The following is a 12,858-nucleotide window of genomic DNA, read 5'->3' on the forward strand; positions in this document are numbered from 1 at the left end:
CCACTGGCCATGGGGCACCACGAGCAGGCAGGACGGAGGGACTTGGCCTGGAGCAACAAGGGCGCGACATTTCCGGAAGGTGGAGGGGAAGGATGGACAGGCGAACTCATCTATTCGGGTGGGAACGGCAACCCAGTGCCTTTGTCCGAACCCACAGAGCGCAGGACACACTGGGGCCCCGGCGCCACCTGTGGACTGGACTTGGTAACAGCACGCCAGCCTTGGCCCTCGCTGTGAGGTGTCCACAAAAGGGGACCCTCGAGTGTGGGGGGTGCTATGTGAACCCTTGGTATTTCCTCCTCCATTTTTTTGTAAACCTAAAACTGCTAAAAAAAACCCTGAAACGAAGTCCTTTAACTAAAAAATAAAACAAGTCCAAACCCTAACACTCTGTAGTGAGGCTGCAGGAGACCCCAGCCAGCAGCTTGAGTCGCTACAAATGTAACAAGTGCGCTCCCAGCCTCTGGTCCCAACCACAGCGGAAGCCCGAAGCCATACAATGTTTCCAAAGAGGAGAGAAGAGGAACAATCCGCCTGGAATTCTGTCCCCACCTGGGAAGTCACTGAAGAGCGAGGATGAAAGAAGATGCCTTCCAACTACCCAGGACCAGGCTCAGTGCCCCTATACCCTCCCGGAGCAGACAGCCTGCTCTGCCCTCCGGGTGGGGGCCTGGAGGACTCTCACCTTTGCAGTGGGCGTAGGGCATGGTGAGGGTGTAATCCTCCGCCCGCCTCAGGAAGGTGAGCCTGGCCTTGCCATCCAGCAGCGCTGACAGTGAGTTCCCTGCGGAGATGGGCGGGGAGCAGTGAGTGGAGCCAACACTCGGATCCCTGGGTCCCACCCCTAAATCACAGTCTTGGCGCTTCCTGCCACAGGTGGGAGGAGGCCCCAGCTGTGTGCCTGTAGGCGGGTCACTCGGCCTCTCTGAGCCTCAGATTCTGGAAAAGCCCCGTCAGGTCCCTCGTGCCCCGGGTCCTGAGGAGGTACTGCACTTGTGGTTTATTCCTCACTGAGGCAGATGTGTGGCGGGGGAAGGCTGCGACCTAACTGCCCTGAGCCCCTGCTTGCATTTGAGTCACCCTGAGCCACCATGCGGGGGACTGTGGGTGGAGGGTCGCTGCCACAGTGGCGGGAGTGCAGGGTGGGAAGGTGGCAGAACCCAAGCCTCCTCTGTAGGCTGCGGGGCATGCAGAGGTGCAGGTAACGCGCTCACCAAGGACATGGGAGGGAGGGATAACCCACAGAAAAGTGGCATCAAAGCTTCTCTGAGCACCCACAGTTCCAGGCTCTAGGGTGACACTGCCCGACGGCACTTTCTGTGATGACAGAAACCCCCGTCCTGGGCCATTGGACGTGGCAGCCACCAGCCACACGTGGTCTCTGCCCTTTGTGGTGTGCTGCCGCGGTGGAGGAGCTGCCCCTGGGGTTTTATTTCACTTTAATCAATTAAAACACAGAGTGCTGTGGCTGGTGGTGCAGAGCAGGCAGCTCAGCTCCCCACAGCGCCCTGCAGGCAGGTTCTTTCTCAAGGCCTCCAGCGCTCTGCACGTGTCTGCGTGGCTGCGTGGCTGCGGGATGGCACTCCTGGGCTCCGCCTGACTCCAGGTTCCGAGCACTTTCCCACCCACACCCATGTGGTCCCTAGGCAGGAGAGGCGGGAGGACATGCACACAGCCTCCACCCCATGAGGTCTTGGGGACCACGGAATCCAGGAGCCCAGTCCCTCCCCCAACTCCCCAGGCCCGGGGCAGAGCTCAGGGGAGCCCCTCACCGTAGAACCGGGACTTGGCCGTGACGCTGCCGCTAACGCAGAAGCCATCTTTCCGGTTGCTGACGTGGAAGGCGGACACGGGCGGGTGATGTGACACCTGTGGGCACAGAGGTGGCTCCTGGAATGGCCCCAGCAGTGGGCGGCCCCATGTCGGCGGGAGCCCCGCTTCCTTGCCCCCTTCCACCCCACACCCTTGCACCCCTCCTGCATTCAGGGCCCTCGATGTGCTTCCCAGGGAAGCAGGGCTGAGTCCTGGGCCCCGGAGCAGACTGGAATCCAGCATCAGCCCAGAGTGCCCTGGGGACATAGGCTGCTCCGTCCCCCTCCCTAAGGACTGCTGTCCTAGTCTGCTTGTCTCAGAAGGGTCTGGTTAGAGGAAATGAGCCCTGGAGCGCCCCCACCAGGCAGAGATGGGGCCACCAGGAATCGTGCCCTGGGGTCAGAGTCCCTGCCCTCCGCATCCCAGCCCAGTGCTGCCCGCAGCCCTTGCCTGCTCCGCCACGTAGAAGGTGAGGCTGTTGGTCTGGGGGTGGAACCAGCCGCAGCGGAAGGTCTCCCCCAGGATCGGGTTGTAGGGCTTCTTGATCCCCTGCAGGCGACCGACAGAGAGCCCGTGTGGGGACCGGAGGAGCTCTGTCACACTGGGAGCGGCTGGACCCAGGGACAAGCCCGGGGGCAGGTCTCTAGAGGGGCCGCCTGGTTTGCCGGCAGCATCGGGGAGCAGCATGTGTCCTGCTCTGGGGGCTCTACGCTTGGCCCCTGGTTTATGTTGTGGGGAGGCAGCCACAAGGTGTCTACTTCTCAGTCCCCAGGGGGACCCGAGACCCTGACCAGGTCACCCTCTCCCAGGACTCTGGGCTTCAATCCCCTGGCCCTGCCCTCCACCTTTTGTGGCCACCTCTCTGCTCCCCAAACAGCCCAAGTTCAGGGGGAGCCTTTCCCAGGCTAGAGAGCCCTCCTCCCGGGTGTCCAGGTGGGCTAGCTCAGCTGCCCTGATGTGATGGGAAGTGGCCAGGCCACACCCTTCACACCTCCCCCTGTCACTTCCAGCTGTCCACCCTGTGGCAGTGGCCTGCAGAGCGCCCTACACTGCCTCCCACCAGTCCCTCCTCCGCCAGGCTTCCCACAACCACCTCTGAACTGGCCCTGTGTTACCCGGCTGTCCTGTCCCAGACAGCCTTACAGGTGGAGCCTCCTCCTCCGGGAAGTCCCCCTGAGTGCCCCCGCTGCCCTGACAGCCCATGTGCCCCGGGCTGCTAAGTGTGCCCACGCCTGGTGCTGCCAGGGACCATGGGCCCATCTCTGAGGAGCCCCCAGGCACAGCCAGGAGACCTGGTTCTCCCAACCTTCTGTGTCACTCTGGGGCTGTCCCTTGCCCTCCCTGAGCCTCAGTTTCCCCATCTGCACAGTGAATTGTGGAGCCAGAGTTGTGGCTTCAAGCTGTGTCCCAGGGCAGCCCACGGCTCTGTGGTGGGGCTGAGCCGGGGCAGGGATGCAGGACCCCCATCACTGCAGGAGCAGCCCGGTGCCCACCTGGCCCTGGACTTGGGGCTCTGAAACGGGGCTCCAGGGCTGAAAACCATGGGTCCCAAGGGTACCCCAAGGCCCAAGGCTGGAAGTCCCTTTGTTGCCCCACATGTGTGGCAGCTGATTCCTTGAGGATGAGGAGCACCCTTGGGGGCCCCATCAGGCGGGGGCAGGGGGCTCTGAAAGAAGCCTGAGTGCCCGGGGCCGCGTGGGGGTGAGAGGACCCTTCAAGGCCCTGCGGGGTCGGGGACGGCCCAGGGACAGGGGGTGGGGGCCCGGGGACCTCCCTCAGGGCCGCAGCCCCGCCATGGCTCACCCTGGGCTTCTTGTAGAAGCCAGACAGGTACCACCGCAGCACGAGCTTCATGCGGCTGTAGGCGTCCTCCTCCAGGGCGGCCCTGCACAGATGGACGGAGGGACAGATGGACAGACAGACAGGGGCCCTGGGTCACCCTCTTCCCTGCCCCCAATGCTCCCGCCCCCGCCCAGCTCCCTCTGTGTGGGCTCCTCAAAGCCTGCGGTGCAGCTCAGGGCGCCAGCACCAGGCAGAGCACTCGGGGTGCAGAAGGTGCTCGGGGTGGCCCCAGCCGTGCTCCCCCTGACAGCTCCTGCCCTGCCCAGGCCTGGAGCCGCCCCACCCTCCCTCCCCACCAGCTCCTCCTGGGGCTGCTCTGGGAGACTGGGTCCCCTCGGAGGCTGAGCCAGCAGGGACAGTGGACTAAGCTCAGCCTTGGCAGGGAGGACCCTCCAGAAACCTGGGGACGGCGGGCAGAGCCGGGGTGGGGGCGGGGGGCCGGGCTCCCTGGGCGCACACAGAGCGTGCTCGCTCACCTGGAGAGCAGGTCGGCATGGTAGTAGTGGTCGGAGAGCTTGTCCAGGAAGGAGCGGGGCTCCAGGACAAAGGTGGGCAGTGCCACGCGGGACAGGTCCATGCCGGGCCGCAGCTGCTTCAGCAGCACCCACACCAGGCTCTTGTTCTTCTCCGACACCGTCTCCACCTGGGACGCCTCCCCCAGCTGTCGGCAGAGGTGCGGTGGTCAGGCCCCCAGCACAGAGCTGCCCAGGAGAGCTGGGAGGGAAGGGCGGGGCACCGGCAGGGCCTCTGGCTGGAGGGGCCATGATGGGAGGTGGGGAGGCTGTACCTCACCCCCCCCTCCCTGGCCCTGCCTGACCCCTGCCCTTTCCAGCAGAGTCTCCACATAGCTGGCCCACATCTCTTCCTTGCCCACCTGGGCCCACCCCCCACTCTCAGGGTCCAAGGTGGAGCCTCCCCCATCCTGGCTGCTGAAACCCATCTGGGGACTTTTCACGCCTCTGCGCCTGTGGCGGGAAGTGTCACCTGCACAGGACAACCACTCTCCAGCTCTCAACCCTCATGACTGCTGGCTGACTCAGGTGACAGGGTGACACAGATGCTTCCAGCTTTCGCTTTCTTTACTAAGGGGTCCTCAGTTGTCCAGGGCCCCATGGCTAGAGGTGGGGGCCACCCCGGACCCTCCTGTCTTTCCTGAGATGCTGCTTCCCACTCCCCACCACCCAGCAGAGCCTCGGGAGGGCACGGGGACTTTGGGAAGAGCCACTGAGGCGGGGCCTCCTCTGAGGGCTGCTCACCAGACAGGAAGCCCCAGCCAACCGCACTGCCTGGCCCAACACCCAGCCCCTGTCACCTCCTGGGCCCTCACAGTCTTCCTGCCAGCGCCGCTGGGGGCCTCTGGGGCTCCAACATCTGGCCTGGGGTGCAGCTGCCCCTGGTGGTGCCCCCCTGAGTCCCTGGAGGCCCCAGGCTGCGAGTGCACCCCTTCCTTCTTCCTAGACCTCCCGAGACACCACGCCCGGTCATCCTGCTTTACAGAGGAGCCAGGTGACTGGCGTGAGGGCATCTGATGCAGGGCCCCAGGCGGCAGCCACACGCGGGCAGCAGCGGAACAGAGCCACCACCCTGCCGGGCTGCCTCAGACAAGTCGCTTTGCCTCCCTGTCTGCTCATGCACGGTTGTGGCTGAGGCAGGAGCACTCGACTGAACAGCATCCCCGGGCATCTAGGGGACAGGGAGGCCCTAGACAAAGGGCCACACCCGATGCCCAGAGGCTTTGGGTCCCTGGCCTGAATTTGCAGGCCATCTTTGGGGCTCACGAGGCAGCAACCCCAGCTGAGAACCCTGCGCCCAATTCCCATCAGCCCCGCCCTCTCCACCCCACCCATAGCGCCCTGGTGACATCACCACCACCTGCGAGGTCGTCCTCTCTCCTGCTCCACCTCTCTGCATAGCTTCCCCTGCGCCCCCTGCACCCCCTGCACCCCCTGCACCCTGGTTCCCTTCCACCTCCCTGGGCCCCTCGTGGAGCCTCTGCTCAGCCTCTGAAGACTGGGGTGCCCAGGCTCCATGCCCAAATGTCCAGACTGGTGTCTCCCCCTGAAGTTCCCTGCCTTAGCTCTTTCCCCAGAGCACTGGTCCAAGTCTGCCTGGGACCTGCCGCCACCCCCAGATGTGTCCTGGAGCCCCACTTCTCCCTTCTCACGGCTACCAGCCCTTGGACCTCAGTGCCTGGGCTTTCTCTGGGCAACAGCCGCTCCCCTGCACCCCTAGCTTCCGCCTTGGCCTCTAGGCCCTCACCTGGACCCCGCAGGCCCCCAGCCCACACCCCCAGCCCAAGCTCTCATGGCTCTTGGCCAGCTCCCCTGTGTCCTGTTCCTGGGGGCCCAGCAAGGGCCCTGTAAAGTAGCCCTGGGGGACACCAGGCATGGCCAGGGCTGCTTCAGCGGGTGGGGATGAGGTAGAGGGTGACGGGTCACAGACTGGGCAGGGTCTCACCTCCCACAACTCCTCCTGGACCTGCTCCACGTAGGTGGTCCCTCGGGGCACTGGGCCCCCAGGGACCTCTGACTGGTCACTCCCGCTCTCATTGGTCTTCCGGCTGTGGTCCTGGGTCTCGCTGTCTGACTCCTCCGCGACCTCTCTCTCCGACTTGTCTGAGAAAGCGTCATTCTCCAGGGAGGACCCATTCAGTCTGGAAGGCACCCGTGGGTCCCCGGTCACAGGTGAGGCCCGGCACCCCTACCTCTGGGCACTGCCCCACCCAGGTACATCCCCCCAGGCGCCCCTCAGTGGGCCTAATCCTCTGTGCAACTGGCATTCACACTATTAGCCTAGTTTACAGACGGAGAAACTGAGGCTCCTGGGTCCACCGTGCAGTGAAGGAGGTTGGGGTGCCCAGTGGCACACCATTATGGCGTTAGTTCCCCTCCCCATACTAGGACACCCCGTGTTAGTGTCAGTGAGAGCCAGGGTCCCTAGCGGCAGGAGCCGGGACTCCTGGGAGGGGCCAACGCCGCTCGCCGCACCCCACTCACGGGAACAGGTCCTGGTCCTGCGTGGCGGCAGAGGGCGGCAGCCCACAGAGCGAGGAGGGCGAAGCGTCTGGCGAGGACCCAGGCTCCCGGTCACCGCCCTGCTTGCACGTGCTGAGACGCAGGAGGCTGGAGCAGCGCAGTGCCAGCTCCAGGGCGTCCAGCCAGCAGCGGCCTGAGTGGGGGACGCTGTGTGAGCCACAGGGGGGGTGTGGTCCCCACTGCTCAGCTTCCATCCCCCCATCCCACTGGGAGCCCAGTCCCACCCACCTAGACAACCACCCTTGTCCCAGAGAGTGTCCCGCCCCCACTCCATCACTGCCAGAGGGAGCCCAGGCTCCCCAGGGACCTGGACACCTGTCCCCTGCCCTAGAGGGCGTCCTTTCCCCATTTCCTGAAGCCCTACCCTCTGCACCTCTAAGCCGGGGGCTCACCCTTTGCCTCCGCCTGTGCTCACCAAAGAGTGCCCTAGTCTCCCCAACAGGAAGCTTCCCGCTTGTCCTTGCCCTTGTCCTTCAGGGTTCCCCGACCTCCAAGCCGGGGAACCTGCGGTCCTTTACCGCTGGCCCATCCCCCTAGGGACGCAGCCCTTGCCCTTCCCCTCCGGGTCAACAGCGATCCCCCTTGTGTGCCAGCTCCCTACTCGTCCCCTTGTCCCGCCCCCGCCAACCAGACTTCAGGCTCCGGAGAGCATGGCTTCCCTGACGATCCCCGGCACACGCGGAGCCCCGAGCTGAGTGGGGGGCTAGGAAATGAGGGTGGACTTCTCGCATGGGGGCGTGGAAGCAGCATCTGACCACCAGGGGGCGCCGTGGTACCAGCAGGTCCGTCGCTGGCCCCAAGCACCCATCCGGAGGTCCGGAGCCCAGTGGTCAGGCCAGGCTGCCCTGCGCGCAGGGCCCAGCCCATCCTAGACCGTTGGTGGGCTGGGAGCCCTACAGCCCATCTCCCAAGGAGGTGCCAGCCCTTAGGGCTGGGTCAGGGTTGTGGGGGAGAGCGGCAGCCGCTTTACTCAGAGAAGCCACTGGAGGGCGCTCCAACAACGTGCAATGCATTGGGGAGGAGGCAATTGGGATTCCTAACCCGGCCCGCTCCGTTTCCTGCTGGGATTTCCCCCTGCCTCCTGGGTCAAAGGTGGGTGATAGCAGTGGAATCTGTTGATTCGGTGGTTGCCTGGCACGTGGTTGGGGCCCGGTAACTGTTACCTGGCTGCTTTGTATGAGGTTATCAAACGCTCACAACAACTGGGAGACAGGTGCTATTATTCACGTTCTGACCAAGGGGAAACTGAGGCCCCGAGAGGTCGGTACTAGTGAGTGGCAGTCCTGCCGAGCGCCAGGCTTGTCCCGGGATAGGGGGTACTGCTTCGGGGGGGGGGTCACTGTAGAGAAGGGCAGAGCAGGTGGGGACTCACCGTCGGACTCTGAGGCAGCCCGGAAGATCAGGTAGCTGCTGGGGAGGGGCTGTGTGATGGAGCCCACACTCTCTCCTTTGGGGCCCTGGAGGGCAAGACACCCGACATCACCCCCAAGGACACACGGGGACAGGTGCAAACACAGGCGATGCAGCCACGCACAGGCACTTCTGGGGCCACAGGGTCTCCAGGCGGCGTCAGGCACCCACCACGCACCCAGGCCGGGCAGCAGGAGGGGAGCGCGGGCAGGGAGCTCTCCGTCCCCTCCTTGGCTGGTGGCTTTCCAGCTCCGAGCCCCCCCCCCGCCCCCCAGGCAATGCAGGGTGGCCAGAGTCAGGATGTGCAAATCCAGGATGCCCAATTAAATTAGAGTCTCAGAAAAATAATAAAAAGGCTTTTTTTAAAAGCCTAAATGTATTCCATGCAATATTTGGGACACACTTATACTAAAACATCTGTTTGATGTCCCTCTGACACCCAGCTCTCACTGGGCCTTCTGGATTTGATCTGGCGACCTGGCCGCAGCAGGCCCTGGGCTGGGCAGCCCCGGGGAGGAGGGCTGAGATCACAGCTCGGAGCAGCCAGCCACCCACAGGGCCCTACTCCCCTGCCTCAAGACAGGTGGGATGTTGACCCCACGGTGCCCCTGAGCCCTGAGCCACACCCTGTGCTCCACCTGGAGGGCCAGGGACCACAGCCAGCTGGCGGGCCCATGTGGCACAGACAGCCCTCTCCTACACCCGCCGACAAGCCTCCCGACCACCCGGCAGTGCCTGTCTCCTGCCCAGCTCCGCGCGGGCCTCCCCTAGCGGTACCTTCACGGCCCAGACGGACTGGTCGAGCGGGTGGAAGAGCTTGAAGCAGAAGCCATCCTTCTTGGAGGGCCGCTCGATGAGCTCGCAGCAGTGCAGGAGGACGGTGCCCACCCAGTGGCCCACCGTGGGCGTCTTGTAGATGAGCAGCATGCCTGGCTTCAGCACGCACCACAGCTTGGTCCAGCTCTTCAGGGTCCCTCGGATCTGCGTGGAGGGGCAGGGGCGTTGGTGCCTGGGTCTGGGAGGCCGATGCCCTGGGGGGCCGGGCAGGGTGGGGCTCTGGGCTGCAGGCACAGGTCTCTTTTCGTTTTTCAAAGAGGCTCATAAATTAGAGTGAATCCAAAGAAGACACCACAGCCAGGACCGGTCCACTGGAGTTCATGCAGCTCAGGTTCAAGTCCGAGCTCAGGTTCAAGGCCCTCCCACAGCAATGGACCGTGACGGTTGTCATTGTCAGCTTTGTAAATTTTGATATCTATCACTTCTTCTCCCATTGTAAACACATACTCACTTTTGCACCTGATTTTTTACTCCCAGATCTGCAGACTCACACAGAAGGGTTAGCTGGGGCTCTGCAGATGGCCAGAATCCTCTCACACTTGTCTGGTTTGCTGTTCAAGCCCCCCACTCCCCCCACCGGTGTATGGAGGGGGACACCGAGGCTGGGGGCTGAGGGAACCACCCACTGCCTCTGTGAGGTCTGAACACGGGCCTCCGACCACAGTCCTGGTCCTCTCCCACAAAGCCCGAGTTTTCTCCCACGCCCCTGTGCTGTGTGCAAAGGGCTCCACGGGCACCTGGGACCCCCACCAGCAGGGCCTCACCCCCTTCTTAGTGGGACACAGGGTCTGTGCAGATGTGGCTGCAGGGAGTAGGGCGGGCTCCGACCCAGGACTCATCCCTAGAAGGGACTAGTCTCAGAGGCAGGGGGAGGGGCCTGTAAAGATGGAGGCAGAGAGTGGAGGGAGCTGCCCAAGCCCAGGACCCGGGGAGCCCCAGGAACTGGGACAGGCAGGCAGGGTCCTCCCCTGGAGTCTTGGGAGCATGGCCCCGCCGGCGCCTTAGTTCCGGACTTTGGCCTCTGGCCTGGGAGAGAATAAATTCCTCTGGTTTGAAGCTGCTGGCTCGCGGTGGTTCATCAGGGCAGCCCCAGCGCAGGGGCCCAGATTTGCCGTAACAGGTTCTCTGACCTGTCTGCTGAGTGGCTGGCGACTTTGCAAGGCCCCTGCGGGGGCCTCCCGAGTGAGCCGCGTGGACACACATGCCCGTCACGCCTACCTTCAGGCTGTCGGCCATGATGACCACCCGGGGGTCCGTCAGGGCACTGAGCAGCTGCTTGGTGGCGCGCTTCTTCTCCTGCCGGTAGTTCTCCTTCTGCACCTGTGTGGGGCACCCAGCGGGCGTGTCAGAGGGCAAGGTCCCGGCCCACCATGCCGGCTCCTCCAATCGCTGTGGCCACTGGGACCTCCATCATGGGGCCTCTATGGTCCAGCGGGCAGGGAGCAGAGAGGAGGGGGAGGGCATGGAGGTGGCTGGGACGCCGTCTGTCTCCTGTCCCTTGGGGATCTGTGGGGGGGGGGGTGGCCTCACTGGCCCAGGTGCCCATTCACCCTACAAAGAACACCCAGGCCCCTCCCCAGGCCCCTGCCCACCTTGAGAGTTTCCTTCTTGGTGACCTTGGCCGTCGGGGACACACACTCCTTGTCGGACCCATTGCATGGCCGGCAGTCTGCCTGCAAGAGAGCCCGGTGCGGGGAGAAGGGGCATGGGTGCGGGGCCTGGGGCTGCAGAGGGCTCAGAGCCGCTGCCCCCTGCACCAGCACGTCCAAGGAGCCGAAAGCAGGGACCCTAAAAAGCAGGAGCTGGGTGGGTTAACAAACGTGTGTGCACACACACGTTCCCGGCAGCAAGGTCCACAATAGTCGAGACGTGGACGCGGCTCGAATGCGCACCCACCGGTGATGAGTGGACACACCGCCACTCGTGGGATGAATGGTGCACCCACGCACGGGAGTGTTCCTCAGCCCTGGGAGGGGCCCAGGTGCTGACACGCCGTAACACGTGTGGGTCTCAAAACCCTGTGCCCCGCGACAGAGGCCGACACAGAGCCGCGTGCTGTGACTCCGCTGCAGGACTGTCCCGAGCTGGCAGGGCGTGGGGCTGGGAGGTGGTGCGGGGCTGCCGGAAGCGGGGGCGGGGGAGAGTGGGGACTGACTGCTGGTGGGCGTGGGTTTCTGTGTGGGGCGGTGAGAACATTCTGGAACAAGGCAGAGGTGGTGGTTGCACCAAATGCCACTGAACTGTTCACTTAAAATGGCTAAAGGTGTTTGTTTCACCTCATTGAAACATATGCACACACATGTGCACACGCGTACACGTTTACACTGACATACACACAGGCACATACGGGGGGGGGGTTGCGTCTCCCCCAGCCGAGCAGCCCCAAGCGACCTGGGGGTGGACAGAGCCTCGGCCGCGTCGCCGGCCCGCCCTCTGGGGCGCGAGCTCGGGGCAGCAGGGACTTTGTGCTGCCCGGGACCCCACCCCAGCATCCCAGCCGCGGGGGCCTGCGCGGACAAGACGCTCAGAAAGTGCCCGCTGGCCGAGTGAATGGCGTCTGCCACGCGAAGCAAGCTGAGCACGTCCGCAGGCCGTCTTATCCGGCTGTAGAAGGTCAAAGCCGTGTTGTCGGGGTTTGGGCGCAATACATGCGTATCTTAAAAACCAGGTGACTCCAGCGTTCCTCGATGGATAAATGGACGCGCAAAGCATGGTCGGTCCACACGGTGGACGGTGACTGGGCCTTAAAGAGGGAGGACGTTCGGACCCCCGCTGCGGCGTGGGTGGGCCTGCAGGACGCTGTGCCGAGGGGGTGAGCCAGACGCAGTCGGACAGGTGCTGTGTGACCCACTCACGGGAGGTGCCCAGAGGGGTCAGATTCATAGACAGGGAGGAGGGTGGTGGGCGCAGGGGGCTGGAGGAGGGGTGGGGACTGAGGGTCTCGTGGGGACAGAGCGCCAGTGGGAAAGCCGGAAAGTTCTGGAGGTGATGGGTGACGGCCGCGCAGCTGTGAGTGTTTAAGGCCCCTGAGCGGTGCGCTGAGACACGGGCAAGGTGGGAAATTTTACGTTGTCTCTATTTTTCTGCAACTAAAATTTTTCAAAAAATTACTTAACATGTGTGAATATATGTATTTGAGTGTGATTGTGTGTGAGTGAGTGTGAGGGAATGTGAGTGTATGTATTTGAGTGTGAATGTGTGTGAAATGTGAGTGAGTGTGAATGTGGGTGTGAGGGAGTGTGAGTGTATGTATTTGAGTGTGATTGTGTGTGAAATGTATTTGAGTGTGAATGTGGGTGTGAGTTAGTGTGAGTGTGCGTGTTTGAGTGTGGTTGTATGTGAATGTATTTGAGTGTGAATGTGGGTGTGAGTTAGTGTGAGTGTGCGTGTTTGAGTGTGGTTGTATGTGAATGTATTTGAGTGTGAATGTGGGTGTGAGTGTGGTTGTGTGTGAGTGTGTGAATGTATTTGAGTGTGAAGTGTGGGAGCGAGCATGAGTTAGTGTGAGTGTGGGATTTGAGTGTGAATATGTGTGAGCGTATGTACTTGTGTGTGAGTATGAATGCATGTGTGAGTGTGTGTGAGTGTGTGAGTGAGTGTGTACACACACTTCTCCAGAGCCCAGCGTCCCCTGCAGAGGGTGGCCCTGGCAGCGGGGGCTGCACAGGCAAGGGCTGAGGGAGGACAGGCTCATGTCACCCAGGGTTTCACTACGACAGACAAAGGGGCTCCTTCTACCATGATTTTCTGTCCCCGAATGCCACCTCCCAGCCCACACCCTGCCAGCCCGCCCGTCCCATGTCACACCCAGCGGGTGTTTCTCATAAACGAGGGAGTGGAGCTGTGTGCGGGCGGCAGGCAGCCTTCCCTGGGTTCCGAGCCTGGGAGAGCCTGGGATTCCGAGCGGACCCCGTGCAATGGG

At 63.1% G+C, this 12,858-nt stretch overlaps 1 protein-coding gene across 1 annotated transcript in view; it reads right to left on the reverse strand.

The window, feature by feature from the left end:
- OSBPL5 (oxysterol binding protein like 5) overlaps positions 1-12,858 on the reverse strand; it is a 33,506-nt gene that overhangs the window by 7,766 nt on the left and 12,882 nt on the right. Inside the window, exons 4-14 of the mRNA XM_045183286.2 lie at positions 10,529-10,609; positions 10,155-10,256; positions 8,877-9,080; positions 8,062-8,146; positions 6,651-6,822; positions 6,112-6,307; positions 4,131-4,315; positions 3,616-3,697; positions 2,263-2,361; positions 1,773-1,869; positions 686-784 (exon numbers count right to left, since the gene is read on the reverse strand). Coding sequence (XP_045039221.2) covers positions 686-784; positions 1,773-1,869; positions 2,263-2,361; positions 3,616-3,697; positions 4,131-4,315; positions 6,112-6,307; positions 6,651-6,822; positions 8,062-8,146; positions 8,877-9,080; positions 10,155-10,256; positions 10,529-10,609 — 1,402 coding nt within the window. The remainder of the gene's footprint in view (positions 1-685; positions 785-1,772; positions 1,870-2,262; positions 2,362-3,615; positions 3,698-4,130; positions 4,316-6,111; positions 6,308-6,650; positions 6,823-8,061; positions 8,147-8,876; positions 9,081-10,154; positions 10,257-10,528; positions 10,610-12,858) is intronic.

Source organism: Desmodus rotundus, chromosome 5 (genome assembly GCF_022682495.2).
Source record: "Desmodus rotundus isolate HL8 chromosome 5, HLdesRot8A.1, whole genome shotgun sequence".
Lineage (NCBI taxonomy): Eukaryota > Metazoa > Chordata > Mammalia > Chiroptera > Phyllostomidae > Desmodus > Desmodus rotundus.